Source organism: Lepisma saccharinum, chromosome 8 (assembly GCF_977018435.1).
Source record: "Lepisma saccharinum chromosome 8, izLepSacc3.1, whole genome shotgun sequence".
Taxonomy (NCBI): Eukaryota; Metazoa; Arthropoda; class Insecta; order Zygentoma; family Lepismatidae; genus Lepisma; species Lepisma saccharinum.
The window spans coordinates 89567445-89586389 of record NC_139236.1 but is presented as its reverse complement, the minus strand read 5'-3'; the positions used below and the strand labels follow the sequence as shown (position 1 = coordinate 89586389).

General features: G+C 36.0%; 1 protein-coding gene across 1 annotated transcript in view; it reads left to right on the top strand.

Annotated features, from left to right (window-relative positions):
- LOC145991290 (transcription factor grauzone-like) overlaps window positions 1-17069 on the top strand; it is a 65384-nt gene extending 48315 nt beyond the window's left edge. Inside the window, exon 7 of the mRNA XM_083127280.1 lies at window positions 6875-17069. Within this exon, the coding sequence (XP_082983406.1) occupies window positions 6875-7024 (150 nt within the window). The 3' untranslated portion in view covers window positions 7025-17069. The remainder of the gene's footprint in view (window positions 1-6874) is intronic.
- Window positions 17070-18945: the final 1876 nt, after the last annotated feature.

Genomic DNA, 18945 nt, shown 5'->3' with positions numbered 1-18945 from the left:
CAGTATCGGCAACGTTAAGTCCTCAAACAACCTGTTGCATTAGCGATGCGCCATGCGTCTCGAAAGCCATTCTTCTCCTCCTTACCTCGAGCTCGTGGAGATAAATACGTTTCCAGTGACGTTTCAACTAAAAAGCTTTACGAGATGACCCGAGGCGACTATCAGCTTCGAATGGTACCATCAGCGCACGTTGTTACCTTCAAGGATTGCGTTTACGTCCACAGAGAATCAACGGAAGATCAAGTCCAAAGGCATCCATTGATTTTTCCTGACCAGTAACGCATTAGAACGAATGGTTTTGGAAAGGAGTGATTTTGGGATGCAAGGTGTTTAATGCCTTTTCTCAGGGAATGGGGAAATTGCCGACAAGGGAACTGTCTAGTTACTGCCAGGATGATAGTTACGGACAATTATGTGAGAAATGGAAGTGTTGTCTGGCAGCAAATGGGAGTATTGCATTGAGGCACAGTTGGGAGAGAACCTTACAAGAGAGATTGGGAGGTGTTGGCCGTGCCATGTGCAGAGAAGGGCCGTTGTTGAAAATTACAATGCCACCTAGAAAGGTACTACTCATTTTCTATAACAGCGAAATTTGCTTTCAAAATAAATTTGTTTTCAGAAATTGTGCCGATAACCGTTTTTAAACACAGTTGTTGAGTAAAGCAAGCATACAAGACACGAAAAATATAAGTTATAGATTTTAATGTTAAAATTAAATGTAACGATTTTCACTTAATAATTTCGTCAGCCGGCTCCGTGGGCGAGTGCGCTAAGTGGTCGAGTTTCGATTTCGCCACTGAAGGTTTTTTGTTCGAATCCCCGCCAGGGTGTTCTCTTGAGTGTCCTCCTCCTTCATCAATTTCATATAATCATAGCTTAACCTTATTGTCGCGATTGGCCAAAAGTGGCAGATACGCGACAAGAAAGAACAGACAAATGATTTAGCAATGATTTCCTTGATTTCGAGCAGATAAAACCATCAACATAGAGAACAATTCACCAACTAACGTTTATCAGACCAAATACCATCTACAATGCATACCGTCAATCATTTACCACAAATCACTAAAACAACTGAAGTGATAAAACTACTATTTGTGACTGACCCAAAGACGTTCATTTATTTCATGTATTATTTATTGTTTAATTTTGCGTTTAACATGCGTTATGATATTTATGTTGTTATCAATTACTATTTTGTTATGTTTCAAAAACGTTGTAGAGTTAATAAGATGTATAATTAATTATTGATAATGTGAAATTGCGATGTATAAATTTCTATACATATTTTGAGCATACCAACGAAAAGCAAAAGAAAGTAGTAGATCAATAAGTGAAAAATATATTGAAATTATATATAGTGACGTCCGAGTTTTCTTTGAATTTAACAAACTGTAAGTAGATTTGGATAAAGATAAATACTAGGATGTTTCGTTGAAGTGTGTGTGAAAGACTTGCTTCATATTATAAACACACAGAAAAATCAACCGAATAAATCAACAGTATCTTCACCGTGTCCAGGAGAAAAGTTAAGCTCCGTATCCTAGCGATTGAAGTGTATTGTTTATGAACACCGTCACATATTGGTTGGCTCATTATTCTTCGCCCTAGAGCGTTAGCGACAATCGGAAAAAGTACAAACGGTGAAGCTTTTGTAAATGAAGTTTTACCTTCTTCACATGATTTCAGCTGGTAGATTCTGAGCAGTCTCGAAACGAAGATCATCAAAATCCCCTCAAAAATACTTTTCTTAAAAAAATTGTTTCCCCCCTCCCCGAAAAAAAAGTCAAAATGCACAAAATGCAAAATTTATGCAAATTTGGCGTATATATGGAGGGGGAAGGGAGAAAACCCCCCAAAAATATTTTTAAAAAATTGTCACCACCCAAAAAATGTCCTCGCACTTGGGCACAAAACGACATGCACAACATTCACGAACGAAAAGCTAGAACGCAGTGAAAAATGAACACCGATTCTTGCAGCTGCTTGAAATTCTATTTTTAGACAATGCAGGGTAACCCCTGTCGCAACTTGTGGGCACTTGTGCTAAAAAAACAAAGGTTTACTTCAGCGCCCTTCGAAATTCCATTCTCACAACGCAGATTCAGCAACCAGTCTTCCCCCTCCTCCCATCCCCTGCTTGCACCCTCAGGGAAAACTTTCATTTTGACATCGGATACTGATAAACAAGCTTCCTTCGAAAGCAGTTTACAGGCGGGAGTGAAAAGCATTGCTTTAGAACAACAAAGCTGGTTTTACTTTGTCAGCAAAAATTTGACCTTGAAAAGAGACGCAAAAGAGAAGCCCCTTTCTCCACCTTCCACCCTCAATTTTCATGAAGACAAAAAAAAAAAGCAAAAAACATTTCTGTTAAATACATGTGTTAGGAACAATATAACAAAAAAGATCGAAATTCTAGCCAAAAATAGAAAAGTTATAACGTAAAAACTACGACCTTGACACAGCATCTCGATCGAGATGCTTGGGACAGTGAGGCTTACATTTGGGTATCTCGATCGAGACGCTTGGGATCCAAAAGGTTAAAGTAGGTGCAGTTTGAAATCGTCACCATAGATCGGAAATAACCTCTGTATTTGCCATACTTATCCTGTGTTTAATCTCTGTCAGAAAATCTCCCTTCTCCGTTATATATGCGCCAAGATATTTAAATTCCCGAACTCTCTCAAAAGAGAACCCGTTAACTTCAAAAGTTGCAGTAGTAGTACACACTTTAGTTATTTCCATATATTTTGTTTTAGTTGCATTTACTGGGAGCCCCATTTTTTGTGTTGCAGTGAGAAGGTTAGCTACAGCTTGACGTAATGCTGTTGTTGTTCTGGTTATTATTACTGTATCATCTGCATATGCCATAATTTGCACGTATTTGTTTATTATGGTTCCACTAGTTTCTATGCCTGCTTCCCTGACAGCCTTTCTAATGCAACATTGAATAGCATGCATGACAAGGCATCCCCTTGATGCAATCCTTGTTTGGTTTCAAATTCTTCTGTCGGCTGGTTTCTTATTTGTACTCTACAACGTACTTTTTTAAGGGTCTCTTCTGCAAAGTTTGTTAGCTTCTGTGGGATGTCAAATTCCCTCATGGCTTCGATTAACTCCCTCCTTTTCATGGTATCATATGCAGATTTAAAGTTTATGTAAAGGTGATATGTGTTTATTTCAAATTCCTTTGTCTTGGCACATATTTGTCTGATTTTCCCTCTCTAAAGCCACATTGGTAGTCACCTATTATTTTATTTACATATGGAGAAAGCCTTCGGAACAATATATTAGAAAAAAATTTGTGTCCAGTGTTAAGTTTGCTAATACCTCTATAGTTTCCTGTTTGCAGACGGTCTCCTTTCTTATATATTGGGTATATGATACCTTCCTCCCATTGTAATGGAATTTCTTCATCCTTCCCATGAAATACCTTCCATAAAGTTTCATCATCTTAGCTGTTATTTTGTCAGATCCTGGCGCTCTGTTGTTGTTCATCTTTGCAAGGCTAGGTCCGTCTTTTTCCTGTTCATTCATTTGGATGTTCGTGGCATTCTGATTTTCTTCCCTATCCTGTATCTGTCCTTGCTCCCTTTCATTCTCATTCTGGTTCTGGTCATTCAATAGTCCATTAAAATGTTCCTGCCATCTGATTATAATATCCTGGTCATTGCTTAACAGTCGTCCATCCTTATCCTTACATATATATGCTCCTGTTTGGAATCCTACTTTCATTTCATTGACATTTCTATAGAATCGTCTACTTTCTCATTTTGCATTAAGTCCTTCCAGTTGCCTCATCTTATTTTCCTCATGCTCCCTCTTCTTTCCTTTATGTATTATCTTTTCTATCTTCCTCAATTCCCTATATAGTTCTAACTTTGTTCTTGTAAAGTAGCTATTTATCATATTTCGATAGGCTTAATTTTTCTGCCCGTTTAGCTCCCTACACTCCTCATCAAACCAGTCACTACGGTTTTGTTTCTTCATTTTCCCTATTTCTTCATCAGCTACTTTTATTATTATGTCTCTTATGTTGGTCCACCCCTCACTACTACTGCTATTCATATCACTTTCCAATTTCCTCAACCTATCAGCAATCTTTCGCTCATACCTTTTTCTTCCGTCTTTTTCCTTTAGTTTATTTACGTCATATCTTGTAATTTCACTTCGTTGTCTCCCTTTTATACAAGATATTCGGTTTTTAACCTTAGCAATAACCAGGTAGTGGTCTGTATCCGCATTAGCTCCTCTAAAAATACATACATCTAAAATGTTAGATTTGTGTTTACTATCTAAAATTACATGGTCTATGTGATTACTTGATCCCCCATCCGGAGTTCTCCATGTTGCTTTATGTGTATCTTTATGAGGATAAATGGTGCCTGCTATGATAATTTGATGTCTATTTGCGAAATCAATCAGTTTCATTCCTTTATCGTTACTCTCGTGGTGCAGGCTTTCCATTCCAATCACTGGTCTAGGCCAGGTTTCCTGGCCTACCTTTGCATTAAGATCTCCAAGGATTATTTTAATATCAGATCGAGAGCAGGAATCATAGGCCCCCTCCAATTTATCATAGTAGGCATCCTTTTCATCCTGAGTTTTATCCTTCGTTGGTGCGTGGGTTGTTATCAAGCTGCAGTTATGAAATTTTCCTCTAACTTAAAATACAGGTTCTGTCATCTATTGCCTTAAAATCCATTACAATATTTTTCAACTTCTTCTTTATTAAAAACCCTGTACCAAATTCATGTCTTTCTCCACAGCTATAGTATATTACTGTATCTTTTTGCTCCAACACATCCTTCCCAGTCCACCTTACTTCCTGTAATGCAAGAATATCAAGCTTGTATTTATTGAACTCTTCGATAAGGTTTCTTAGGGCCCAAGTTCTGTATAAGGATAATATGTTCCATGTTCCTAATCTCATAACCTTTTCCTTGCCTGTTCGTCTTACATTTTCCAGTCCGGCTCTGATTTGAAGGCTTCTCAACAATTGGTGTTCTTACTGGGAGGAATGGTCAGGATTTTCCATTGGGGTTTACTCCCCTAGAGAGGCTGGCTTCGCTACATCTTAAGAATCCTCCCTACCCTTGGTTTCCTGCAAGGCAGCAGGGGCAGTGCTTATTTAGTGGCGGCACTTCCTCGCCATGTCACAGTGTTGTCAGCGGACTTTTCTGGGATTTTAATGGGGATGGTCCTGCCACCGGCCAACCCCCCCCCCCCCCCCCCCCCCGACCCTGGTAACACTGCCACCTTGATCCAGGACTGCTTATTTGGCATTGCCTTATTTGCAGCTAACCACCATATCTGATGGCTGTTCGCTATCTGCCACCTGCAACCTGCCCAGTAGCCGAGGCTCGCCCTGGGAAAAAGGTTCTTTACGGTCCAGAATCCATTTGCGCTTTCTGATTTTCTCTCCTGGACCGGAATTGAATTTATTTAAAATTCCTGAATCTTTAACAACACTGCTTTCAAATAGGCCCCCAGTTAGTGTGACGATCTTAGGGCCATGAGTTTAAGGGAGTTTTCCAATTTTTGGAATCGAATTTATGGGAGATTTAGTTGCGATAAGTTTTCAGCGTGGCATCACTCCAACAAATGTTAATGGAATTGATAATACTAATCAAAGGAATTAATTTACATTTTGTACAATATACAAGTAATAATCCGGAATAAAAATTTACAAATTTGCATGTTTGTTTCTTAGTCCTAACCTACATGCATTTGTCCACTAGCATGAATCAACTACTGCACAGGCACATCACCTGTTAATGTTTACATGAGCACGTGAACACTCGTGTATATGTCTTAAATTAACGTACATATTAAATGCACACACACATACGTATATTTATTAAACAAATACTATCTTTGATGTACGAGTATATACACACAACAACTTCTTTCATGTCTGATAACTTTTCTAGATAGTTGGTAACACTGACTCCCACAGTGTTCCACGGAGGGCGTTGAACACAAGTGCTGTGCGTGTTGCATAGAGCTGACAGCTAATGGGCTGTTGGCCACTATACCCCGAAGATGTTCACTTTCCTGTGCGAACACTGATGCAAGCTTCAATACTTCTTACATTCGGCACCAGAGTGCAGCATAAACGAGGCATGTCTACGGTGACTTGAAAAGGTCTGTGCTACATCTGCAAACTTTAGCAAGAATTCTGTAAACCTGGCAAATTTTAAGGGGGGAGAGGGACAATTTCCCCTAGGTCCATCTTGTATTACTTCAAATGTAGCGTGATTTTGGGGGAAAATTGTTGAAAATAAATTGAACTGTTATTCTCACTTTTTCAATTGAAGATGAAATTACAAGGGAGAGAGAAGTAAATCTGCATTCAGTACAAAAACATTATTGTGAACACTCGTATGCAAACTGCACGCGACGCCACTGCTACTGCTTGATATGATGTCACTTTTGTCTGCTGAATGCTAAGCATGCAAGATCCTGCAGTCGACTTGAAACTTTGTATATGTCGCCAAACTAGTATTATATCGAAATGAATTTAAATTTTGCGATCTTGATGGTTAAATAAATGTATGGGAGATATAGAATGTCAATGCGGGAGCCGGGGAAATAAAAAGAAAGCTGTAATATGGTAGTTCCCAGGAAATACCTGAGAGTTGGTCATTCTACATGCAGTTGCCCTCACAATACTGGGTGAACACCGACATTTGTTGAGCTCCTACTGGGAATTGAACTTGCAATGACACAATGTACCGGATTTCAGTCTTCGTCAAATCTGCATTTTTCACAAAGTTCATACAATAGAAGTAAGTATAATTTGTTTGAAGTTTGTTTTTTTACTGATTATTTGACATAAATTTGCCTAATTAACATTTTTTTTATTGTTTAGTTTCACATCAATCAGCACACAGGGGCACGACCCTTCAAGTGCCCTTCGTGCCCCCGAGCCTTTGCAAGTTCAGGGAACTACTATTGCCACCGACGGAAAGTGCACACGGATCAGCTGGCGCAGCGCCAGCAGATGCAGGCGGCCGTCTGAGGAGGGACAACGAGGACTGATGGAGTATGCTGGTAATCATGGTTGAGGTTTGTTACGCATTTGCCTGTTTCTATATCTTTATTGATGTTAGTGTTTGTAACATTTACATTCTAAGTGAGAGTCAAAAGAGTGTGTAACGGAAGGATTCTTATTTGGACGGGAGAGCGAGAGTTGTATGTGGTGCTTGTATCATGTCTAATTTATCTACCCCTGTATTGATGTTACTTTTTTTTTACAATTTGCCAGTGAATATTATTATGATTTTAACTGTTGAAAAGGTATTTTATATGTGCAGGTACATAAAAAGTAGGAAATGAGAACAGTGTAATGTATATTTTATCTAATGATATCTGTTTGGCGGTTACGCGGAGATAGATAATTTACTCTGATAAGCTTGCTTTTCATTTTTCCGTGCAGCGAAGAACATTTGCACGGAAAAATAAAAATAAGTTTATCAGAGCAAAATGTAATGTATGTTTCTTTTAGTGCTTACAACATTTACCACATGTCAATAAGTCTTCATAAGAATATGCATAGTAATATTAACCTATGGCGCAACACTCTCCAGGGCCGGCTTCACTTCCACATGCCTCAGCAGAGATGGCCGATAATCCAACCAGTTATGGGGTGACATATGGTCAATGTAACGAACCAGTGGCATGCCCAAGGGGAGGTTGGTGGTGGTCGTATCCTGCCCTCCTGTTTGGCCCAGTGATCCTAAAAAGAGAACGTCATATGCAGGAAAAGAGGCAAGATTATGGCTGACTACTACAAAAAGTATCCATACTCCACTTTTGAAAATCCTGGGCATTCCACTGTGATAAGTCCCCAATCTTCATTGTAGGTTTTCTATGACTGGGTTACACTACTTATTCGTAGCTTCCCAATTTCCACCGGTCTCGCACACTGACTGATATCTCACGAGAAAAGTTGTGATGCCCCCCCCCCCCCAGGAGACTCAAACCGGCATGTCTCGGGTTCGATACCCAGTGATGGCACATGATAGTTCGGATCCCACTTTAAACTGTAGGTCAAGTCCCGATTAACCTTTCTGTGCATAAAGCAAACTTAAGATGCCTATTCAATCAATCAATGAGTCAAAAACCTGATGCCTAAGACAGTATGGCCACAGTGCGGAACTCATAAGAATATGAGCGTGATTTAATCTAGTAAGAAGGCAAAGTACATTACAGACAGGGTTGTACCAGGGCTATCACCCACCCAAAAATAAAGCTGGCTCACCCTATCATAATGATGTATGAATGGGAAAGTTCATTTTTTGGATCCACTAATAACAATATGTACATCAATATTAGGAGTGAGCCGATGCTAATTGGTTTGCAACATTGTTTGCACATCTTGCAAGCAAGACTATCTGTTTATGCCTGTTTAGTTTCTACTCTTTTGGAACAACACATTAAATACCCGTGCAGAACTAGGTTGTGTTGAATGATAAGTACAACCAAGTATAAAAGGTTGTTTCAATGAAATTGAAGTTTTTGTTTGCTATAGATATTTTCCTATATGGTGCTGCCAACATTTATTTATTGTCAGTTGTTTAACAAAACAATATCATTTTTCAAAACTGGGATTGGTGGAATAAATGACAACTTAGTGCATTTTGTAAAAAATAGAGATCGTGGTTGCTGTTAACACACCTGATTTAACTGTTACATCCGGTGTGGGGTACCTGACTTAGCCACATAGCAATGAAGAGCTAAAAACATCCATATGGAGATTAACAGCTTTTACATTGAGACGTTTGAACATGTTTCAATTCACATTCTCGGCATCTTTGAGTGTGAACATTGCCAAGGTGGTCAGTCATCTGACAGACATAATAATATCGAAAACATGAAGGTTGCCTGGTTCTTTCACAAAGGGCAAAGTATAATATTGCAATTCTTCTGTTTGTGATATTTTTCTCATTAAAACAGGTTCCATTTAAAAATGCCTACTTTATTGAAACATCCCGTTATCAATGAACACAAACATATGGTCAATTTCTCATCTAAAGAAAACATATCATCTTTGTTTAGTATTCACAGCAAAATTTAAAATTTCACAATCAGATTTACATCCTGTCTGATGTTAAATAATTCCTTTGGGCACTATCCCTTATAATAAGAAATATTTAAAATTGATAGCAAATTGATGTAAGTACTTACCAACTGCAGATCACCCAATGAAAGTCCAAATATGGTTGTGGATTTACCTGAAAAGAAGTGAAGCCATCACTTCAGTTTGAATAGAGAGTTTAAATTGGTTAATTCCATTACTGCTTTTTAAAATTAATTCCAAACTAAATATTTTGTATATTGTAAATACTGGCCAATGCCAGTGAATCTGTTTTCTCAATTTTATTTTCCTTTCGAAAAACTGTTACGATATTTCAAAATAACGAAAAATTAAGCAAATATCTCGACAGCAGCAAAAGCAAACAATACTTAGATTCACATGAATGCTCTAGAAGGAATTCTGTCTGGCTCCTTGATGGTGTAGTGGTAACGCCATCGTAACCGAGGGGTCCCGGGTTTAATACTTGGGTGAGGCACATAGTTGTTCCGATCCCACTTTAAACTGTACATCCCGTCCCAATTAGCCTATCTGTGCATAAAAGTGGACTTGAAACAAAACCCAAATAGAAGGAATTCAAAGCAGATATAATTTTTTAAAATTGGAATGTCATAGCAACTTTTCTAAAGGGGAGTGAATTTTGAAAACTGCTTTACAGCTGTCAGCCAAAGGTGACTTAAGTGTCCAGTAATTGGAATCACACAGAGCAGTTATTTTAAGTCTATAGTGTATCAAGTACATATTTATTTCCCCAATACCTTGAATGCAGCAAAACATGTAAGCCTCATTTTAATTTAATAATCTTCCAGTTTTTTTAAACCTAATCTTTGAATAAAGTTGACAGCTGGTAGATTATTTTCAAGAATATCATCATGAACGGCATATCCCACTCCTTGGGTGGAAATTTTTATCTTACATTTTTACAGTACAGCAAGTTCCAACGAGGATGGTGGCAGTGGCCACTGAAATTAATAGAACAAAGAAGAAAAAACAGTTTTGTGGATCAAGTGAGTACTAGTTTCTCCATATTTATATACTATCGCGTCTCTTTTCCCAATTATGAATACATTTTTAAGTTTTATAAAAAATTACAACAAAAAAAACTTACCTGTTCTCATTTCCAGTAGACATGCAACATATTAGCACATAATTTGTTACGTACTATGAATCTAAACATTATTACATCACAGTAAAGTTAAAAAATTTAATGTTAATATTATGAAACAAAATATTTAAAAGCTTGATCAGTGTTTTAGTAACAAATCAACTTAACTACCGCAAACAATGTTTATTTTTACTTCATATTTCTTCAGACTTACAAAGAACTGTGTATATATATATTATTTTTAATTTATATATTCATCAGTGTATCTTTTTTGAAAAGAACAAAATCACCTGGGTAAATGAAAAAGAGCATATCGGTGATTTTCAAAGCTTTTTGCATGTAAGTAGTCACCTGTGTGTATGTATTTTTTATACTCTTAGGTGCAGTATGAATTTTTTTTATCCTCTGCTTCAAGTAGGTAATAAAAAAAAAATTCTTCAATTGTGTCTTGTCACACAAAATATATTTAAAAGAGTCTGCCTCGACATAAATGAGGAGAAAACTTTATTCAATGCAGGTCTAAGATAAATATATTATATATACATATAGTTCTGAACGAATAAACTAGTGATATTTTCATATAACTATTTCTATTACCTTGCGCCTTCATTTGTTTTAGACAAATATTCCTTTTACTATTAGTATTGTTGTCGTTAATTGATGTCGTTTGTGTCTGACACAATAACAAGACTTGTGCTATGCATGCAGCTAAAAAAGTATTATAAAATAGATTTTTTAATAATGTATTTTTATTTTAAAATGTATTTATTTCTATTGTATTATTTTGGAAAGTATATTTTCTAGAATCATGTATTTTGATAAAAGCAAAGATTTTTCATAACTAAAATAATGTGCTTAATTAAAATGTTTATAGATGCCATGTTCATCACTATGACATCAGTGTTTTTTAATTATTAATTGTCAAGTTATTTGTGCACTAATGAATTGTAATGTGGTTGATTTTTGGATTAAACTGATATCTTTTCAAACTGGTATTTGAACTTAGTAGTAATTTAAAACTATTCAGACTCATCATTCTATTCTCAGTTGGAAATTAGAATTTTACTTTGGCACTTATGGAAGAATTATATTTTTACATACTCTGTTAACATGTTACTTACTGTAACTGTACAAAGTCCATTAATGTAAAGAAGAAAAGTTGAAGAAGAACTTTCCTAAATGTAAAATGCAAAAAAATTGCTTAGTGCAAACTGTATTTATTTGAAAAAGTCGTGAATGCCAGCAAGGGTTTTCATTCCTCGTAAGACATACATTGAAGTCGAAACACATTGATTAATGATAATTTATATTAAGCTTTATATAGCTTAATAATTGGCCTCAAGATCTAGATACAACTGCAACTTGTAGCCTAAATCCTAACTCAATACTTGGAAACTTCTTTTTTTCTAATACTCATGTGCATTTAGAATTTTGGTTTAGAATCTAAATAAATGTGCACCTTAGGCAAAACTGTACTTCTATTTTCTATGACTGACAGCAAACAACAGCAAAGCATACTACACAAAGATTTGTTTGAATCCTCCAGATGCAATTTTTCAGAATTTGGAATACCTTTACAGTTTTATCAACCAAGAAGAATTTTCGAAAAACTTTTGCAAAAACAGGCTAAAAGTTGAACACGACCTTAATGAAACCTTGGGCATTTTGAATAATTTTGAGAATATTGAGATTTTTCACCTGAGGTACCTGGAACCAGGCAAATAAAAAAATTACAGCACAAACAAACTATTCAGGCTTCACAATTTCTGGATCCAGAAAAAGGATCTCAATATCATTGGCAATTATGTGTATTCCCTAGTTTCAGATACCTGTATAGATATCAGTTTAGTCCTTTTTTTTTAAAATGTGGTTATAGATATTTGTGGGTAAGTTTACAATGATGAGTATACTAGTAACATTACTGTGTTTTCCTGAAATCGCATTTAAACTTCCCGATGGCATAGTGGTGTTGTCACCTTGTAATCAAGGGGGGTTCCGGTGGAGGCACTTTGCACAGTGGTTTCGATCCCACTTTACACGTTAGGTCGAGCCCCGATTAGCCTATCCGTGCATAAAGTGGACTTAAAGCAACAAATCAATCAGGCTGTATGACATGTTTTTGTCCACTATCATGAAACATGCATTACTAGATCATCTATGTACTTGCTGTAATGCAAACATTAATGTAAGGTAAAGGAAAAGTTTCCCGTGCAACTTGCTATGCCATGAGGCATATATAGGGGGATGTGGGGGTAAGGGCCCCACATTTGTCAATCAATTTTGGAGGTGATGTGATCAGCACCATGTCGTGGCTGCCTTTAGTCCCCCAGGCTTGCTTTCCAGGTACCCATTTATTTGAGGCAGGGTGAGTCCTAGAACCACTTTATACAGGGACAAGGCCACCCCAGGAATCGAACCCAGGCCTTCCACATGGCAGTCAGATGCCCAATCAACTAGGCTACCGCAACCCCAATGCAAACATTGCCACAGTCAAATTCATACTAACATGGCATAAATTTAAAATGCAGCTATTTAGTTGAAACTAAACTCTTGAAATGGCCTGTTTGGTGTGACTTCCAACTGAAGCAATTAAATTTATACCCTTTTTACAGCTAATTTTCCCTTCCAAACAAAACTACACGATTGGCCAATAAATATTGTCTTCCGTTTATTTGATTGGTAATATGCTGCAGAGCCAGAATTATGGCCTTGCCATATCCCCATCTATCATATGGAATATTTAAAAAAATGTCCTGATTTATTATAGTTAGATTTTGTACATATAGTAAAATCAGAAATGGCAATTACACAAGTAGAAAACTTTTAAAATTTAACTCAAGAAAACATCTGCCTGGATTGCGACCTACAAGTAGTTGGCCATGTAGTGTTGCAATTTTGGCTGGTATATATTTATCACTAGTAATACAAGTACCATAAGAAGCAGTGGATCTTTTGCTCTTTATAATGAGTATGAATTCCATGTTTTCAAGTTACATAAATTACAATATTTTTGGTACAAGCTGACCTGTAAGGAAAGGAAAGTGATATTTTACACCTTACACTTTAGTTGGTGTAAAGGTTTCTCTTAAGTCTGTTTTAGTCTTCCTGTTCCTATTTCTATTTATTTATCTAATTATTTTAGGTAACCTTTTTTTATATAAACCTTATTAATTATTTATGACCTGAAATTTATATATGTTCTAAAGTCTAAAAATACCAACCAAGACTCTTTTCAGACAGTAAATAATATCAAATTGTACCGAATTTTAAATTTAGAGATTTTATCTGGTAAGGTAGAAGATTTACGTAAAGCACAACCCTTCTCATTACGATATTGTGTTTAACGTGTAGAATTTGTATTACAGGACAAATTTAGTTATTTGGTGTAATCAGTATGCATCTGTTAGTATAAATATATTTTGTGAATAATGTTAGTATGTATTTTTCGGACACGTCACCAATTGAACATTTTTATGTAAGTATGTTTGCCTCAACCAGGGGTGTCCAAACTCAAGTAATTTGTTGGGGGCCATATTACATTCTACTTATGCTGAAGGAAATGCTTCATACACAATTATAGATTTTATAAGTGCAATGTAAGAAACCCTGTGACCCTCAGGCTGTAGTTTGGACATCCCTCGCCTAAACATCATGTATACAATAATTGTAAAGCACAAACAACTGCCAAGTCGTAACGTAGTGCTTATCAGGAAACTCCACGCTGCCTCTTTTGTAGATGGATGTTTATTCAATGCTGTGATTACAATGTATACTATCAATGTTTGCAGGGAAAATAAGTACCACTTTATCTAGCACTCAGGGCTACACGATTGTGTACAATCTGGTACCTCATTCAAAATCTCATGGCAAGTTTTTATGGATCAACCTATGCATTTGTGCATTAGAACAGATATTGCCTTTCACCATAAACAAGAAAAAATAACATTTCTCCCTTTGGCACAGAACAAGGGGCTGTAGGGAATCGTACCGATCACTAGGGGGTGGATTTTTAGGTAAAAAAAAAATATTTTTGGCTTCAGAAGTCTGTCATACTCGGTAGGAGTATCAACCATACGGCTGCAATGTAATCTATAAATTCTTATTTCACATAAAAATGCATAAATTTACCTTTAGCACATAAAATACATATTTCTAGGGAAATATAAAATGTACACATTTTAGACATTCCAGACAAAATAAGGTTTCCAAATACTTTGATAAATGCATATATTGGAGTTAATGCATAAAATAAAATAAATGTTTGCTAGATTTATTGAAAGATGGATGTTTACAAAGCCTATATGCAAATCTAAGCTCTTTGTGTGGTGTGATAGAAAAAGTGGAAACTTGCACACAAATGCTTTGCCAAAGAGTGAAGGACTTTAGTACAGTTGAAAGGAAATCGAGGTATCAGAGACTACATGCAAGTGCTTAAAGACAAATTCCGAAGTCTGGAAAAAACAAACAAACATGGGGTATCAAAAACTGTGTAAAGTTGCTCAGGTTCTGAAGAGTGAACATGTAGGTGAAATTGATTGTGTCAGTATGACACCCCACACTTCAAATATCCATGTCTGACTATGAGTGCTGTGGAAAGATCATTTTTACAATACAAGTCATTGTTTAGATATATTTGTCATGCATTTTCAATGCATAGTTTGGAAATGTGCTTTGTTGTTCATTGAAATCAACAGAATGACAGTTACTAGTGTACAACTGTCACTGGTGAGTTTCTATTTATGTGACAAAATTTTGAAAGAAAATATATTTTTACTTTGTCACATAAAAAATAAGTATTTTTCAGTTTTTTAGCACCTAAAAATCCACTCCCTACCGATCACACATATTCATGTGATGGAAGTTGTATGTTACCTGCAGTTGGTGTATGTATTTGGTTGTAATAGAACCCATTTTCTTCTTTATTCATATTGACAATCATGCAAGTTGTTTCCCATTGTAGTTTTGTTCCAAAACTGCAAATTTTAAACCATTGATCAAAATTTTATGCAGCAAATATCACCCAGTAATCTGTTTAGATTAGCTTTATATCGTAGAGGTGTGTCTTGTCACATTCTTGATGAGGGCCACACAAGAAGATAATCAGCATCATAATGTACTGCCTTAATTCATTATGTATCATTTGGTATGAGTGTGGTTGGCCCACTATAGGCATTATGTGCCATACTCATAGTTCAGTGTAGGAATGCATGTTGGAATCCAAATCTAATTCCAGTAGGATTTGAATCATGAATTCAATACCTGAATCTCATTTCATGGATCTGATATCCAAATGTCAAATCCTGAAGCCTTGATCCGGTATCAATTTTGATTCCTGAATCTGACATCCGAATCTCAAATCTTGACTCTGATTTTTGAATTTTATATATATGATATACAAAACTTGAGCCTTGAGAATTGATACCAAAATCATAAATCTAAATTCCAAATCTTGAACCCTGTATCTGATATCTAAACCCCAAATCCTAAATTTGGTATCTATATCTAGAATTCTGAGTAAGATATTCCATTCCTAGATCTGGAATATGATGTCAAATCTTTAAATATTTGGATCCATCCATCCCTCTCAAGCTTAGACCATCATATATTCCTCTAATCAATTTTATATCTTGCGTGCTAACAAGAGGTTCTACATAGGTGAGATACAGGCTTGACAACACAGTTAATACCATTAGGAACACAGTATATACCTCCTCAATTCTTCTTCATTCTGGTTACACTCCAACCAGCCACATAAAAGGAATGACATTTGCTGCTAAGAACTCCACCAAAATCTCTGATCAGTTGAATGCCCATACAAGCAGAACAACTCGAAGAATTGAAAGTTCTTGAGGAAGATAACTACATCAGGGAAATAGGTAGGGTTCAATACTGGACTCTGACGACGTCGTTTGGCAGCTATAATGGAACAATTAACTGCTAAAGCCGAGAACGTAACCATTGATTCAATAGCGAAAAAATCAAATGTTCACTTAACTTGTGTTTTTCGTACCACACGACGAAATAATGGAACACACAATATTATTTTGGTTAAAGCATTCTTTCACCTTCACATTGCCTTGTCTCTAATGTGTGAAGCTATTCGTTTAACACACATAAACATGATTGCTAACAAATACATCACTTCTTCATCCCAATATGACAAAATGTTCACATTAGTATTGTATGGTAGATTCGTGTAGATTGTAGAATTCATGTGCTAATCCAAATCACGATACATACTGTGGGGTCGTGTGAAAATTTTTAAGTACCAACATTTCCATTTATAGAAATCAGCTATGCAATATCTTAATTTTTAATTAACAGGGGGAAATAGGGGTTACAACATATACAAAAATCTATGCAAACTCAGGTTCAAATACTTTGCACTTCAATACCTCGAGCAGTGCATTAATACTATGTACGCTACCTCTAGTGCAAAATATAATTCTTTACAAGAATAAGTTGTTCTTACGATTCTCACGATCATTTCGAAAAATGAATCAGAATTAAACAGACAATAGTAAGAAATATGCAAATGAAACCAATCATACAGATTTTTCCATCAGATTATATTTTTACGTATTATTATTTGCAGATGTGCTTGCTGGTAACGTAAAATACCTCATACTGTTGACTTGGCAGTTGTTTGAAATATAAAGTATCGAACAATTGTAACCGATAACTGTTGCATTATTTGTAATAAAATGTTGATGAACATGGCATTTATTTTTAAATTTTGATTTTATGTGAAAGCAACAAATGTTAACAAAGAAGAAGTGTCCATGACATGTTTTGATTTCAGTATTAGCAATTGTATACTATTATTTTTTATTTGCCTGTATTGTAGGCCATATTATAATAAATTATTACTATGCATAATAGTTGTGATTTCATTTCTATGCATCCCTGATATTAATTCATTCTTAGAATGCTAATTATTTGAGCTCCCACATAGCTGAATGTTTAGCACTCTTGCCTTTGATGCAAGAGGTGCTGGGTTCAATTCATTGGGAAGAAAAAACAAGATGGTGTTGATCTGAGTGAGGTCAGTTAGGGTGCTACCTGAAAGCAGTAGTAGTGGATTCTTGTCTCAAAGGCCAGAAAACAGTGGGGATCCATGGGGTCTGAACCTCCTCCTCCAAAAAGGCCTACCAAGCACTAAAATTAAATAATCAAAATAAACTTGTTGAGTATTTGTTCTATAATCAAGGTTTATTTATTATATCTGCTGAACTTTCACAAAGTAAAGGATTAGACTGGGGCTTTGAATTCATAATACCTAAGATGATTTGTGCCGTCTACTACTTGTAACAATGTACATAAAATACACTGGGGAACAGTGAAATTGCGGCACAGTGTTTGAGAGCTAATTTCGGGCGATTTCATGCTGCTGAATAATGATATAATAATATATTTCCTAAATTGGCTCTAATTTATGAAATAAATGCAACTAAACCAAAATGGCGGAAACATAAGACATACATATAAATGAACTTCCAACAACAATTTAATATTTCTTTTTGTGATTACAATCATTATTATAAAAATAAATTTATATAGGCCTATGATCATAATAATTAAGAAAATATGTACACAATGAAGTAACAAACTATGTGAAACGTTTTCTATACGATTTCCTGGTGTATTGCTTTTTAGGACAATCGCTCTGTAAGCTCCAACAGTAGTCGGCCATCACGTGGCGATCCCACCGTCCCTGGTTCTTTTCTTCCATTATAGTTATATCCTGATGGAACCTTTCTACCTGTTCTTCACTAAAATCACCAAGGTTCTCAGGGAATCTGTCAATGTGGCTATGTAGAAAATGTATCTTCACACTCATATTAGCTCCCAATTTCTCAAACTTTTTCAACATATCGTGGTAGTTTTCTGCTCTGTGTTTCCCCAAAAAGTTTTTCACGACGAACACAAAGCTCAGCCAGGCCTCAGATTCGATGTAAGACATGTAAGTTGTAAAATTGGCATCATTTATAAGTGTACGAATTTGTGGTCCGTCAAAGATTCCTGCCTTCAATTTTTCAATACTTAGTCCTGGAAAAGTGTGGCATATATATTTGAAACAATCATCACCTGTATCTAAGGCCTTAACAAACTGTTTTATCAACCCAAGTTTAATATGCAGTGGCGGAAGGATGATTTTGTCCCTATCTATCAGTGGTTCATGAATGACATTAGCTTTTCCCACTGTAATATTTTCCCTTGGGGGCCAAAACTTTTATCGTCCAATGCTTTCCTCTACCACGACTATCCCACAAACATAGCAAACAGGGATGTTTTGTGTACCCACTTTGCTGTCCTAGTAAAAATTCACCATCTTCAAATCCACACACACGAGCCACTATGTTCAGCATATTCAATTTTTTTCTAAAACCATTTTTATGTTTTGGTATTCTTCCTTAAGCTTTGTTGAGTGTCCGATAGGAACTGAACGATGTTTATTACCATTGTGTATTAAAACACATTTCAAACTTCTTTTAGAACTGTCCAGGAATAAACGCCAATCCTCTGGGCGATATGTTGATAGACCTAACAGCAGCAAAAGCTGAGGAATATTGTTACAATACACAAGATCATTGTCTTCGCTAAAGTAAGGATGAATATTGTGTTCTCTTGTTCTATATGATGTTACAGTAACACCAGGCTGAAGACAATGTTTTTCTCTTAGTCGCGATGCTAGAATATCAAATCATTTTTTTGACAAATGTAGGTCACGAATCAAATC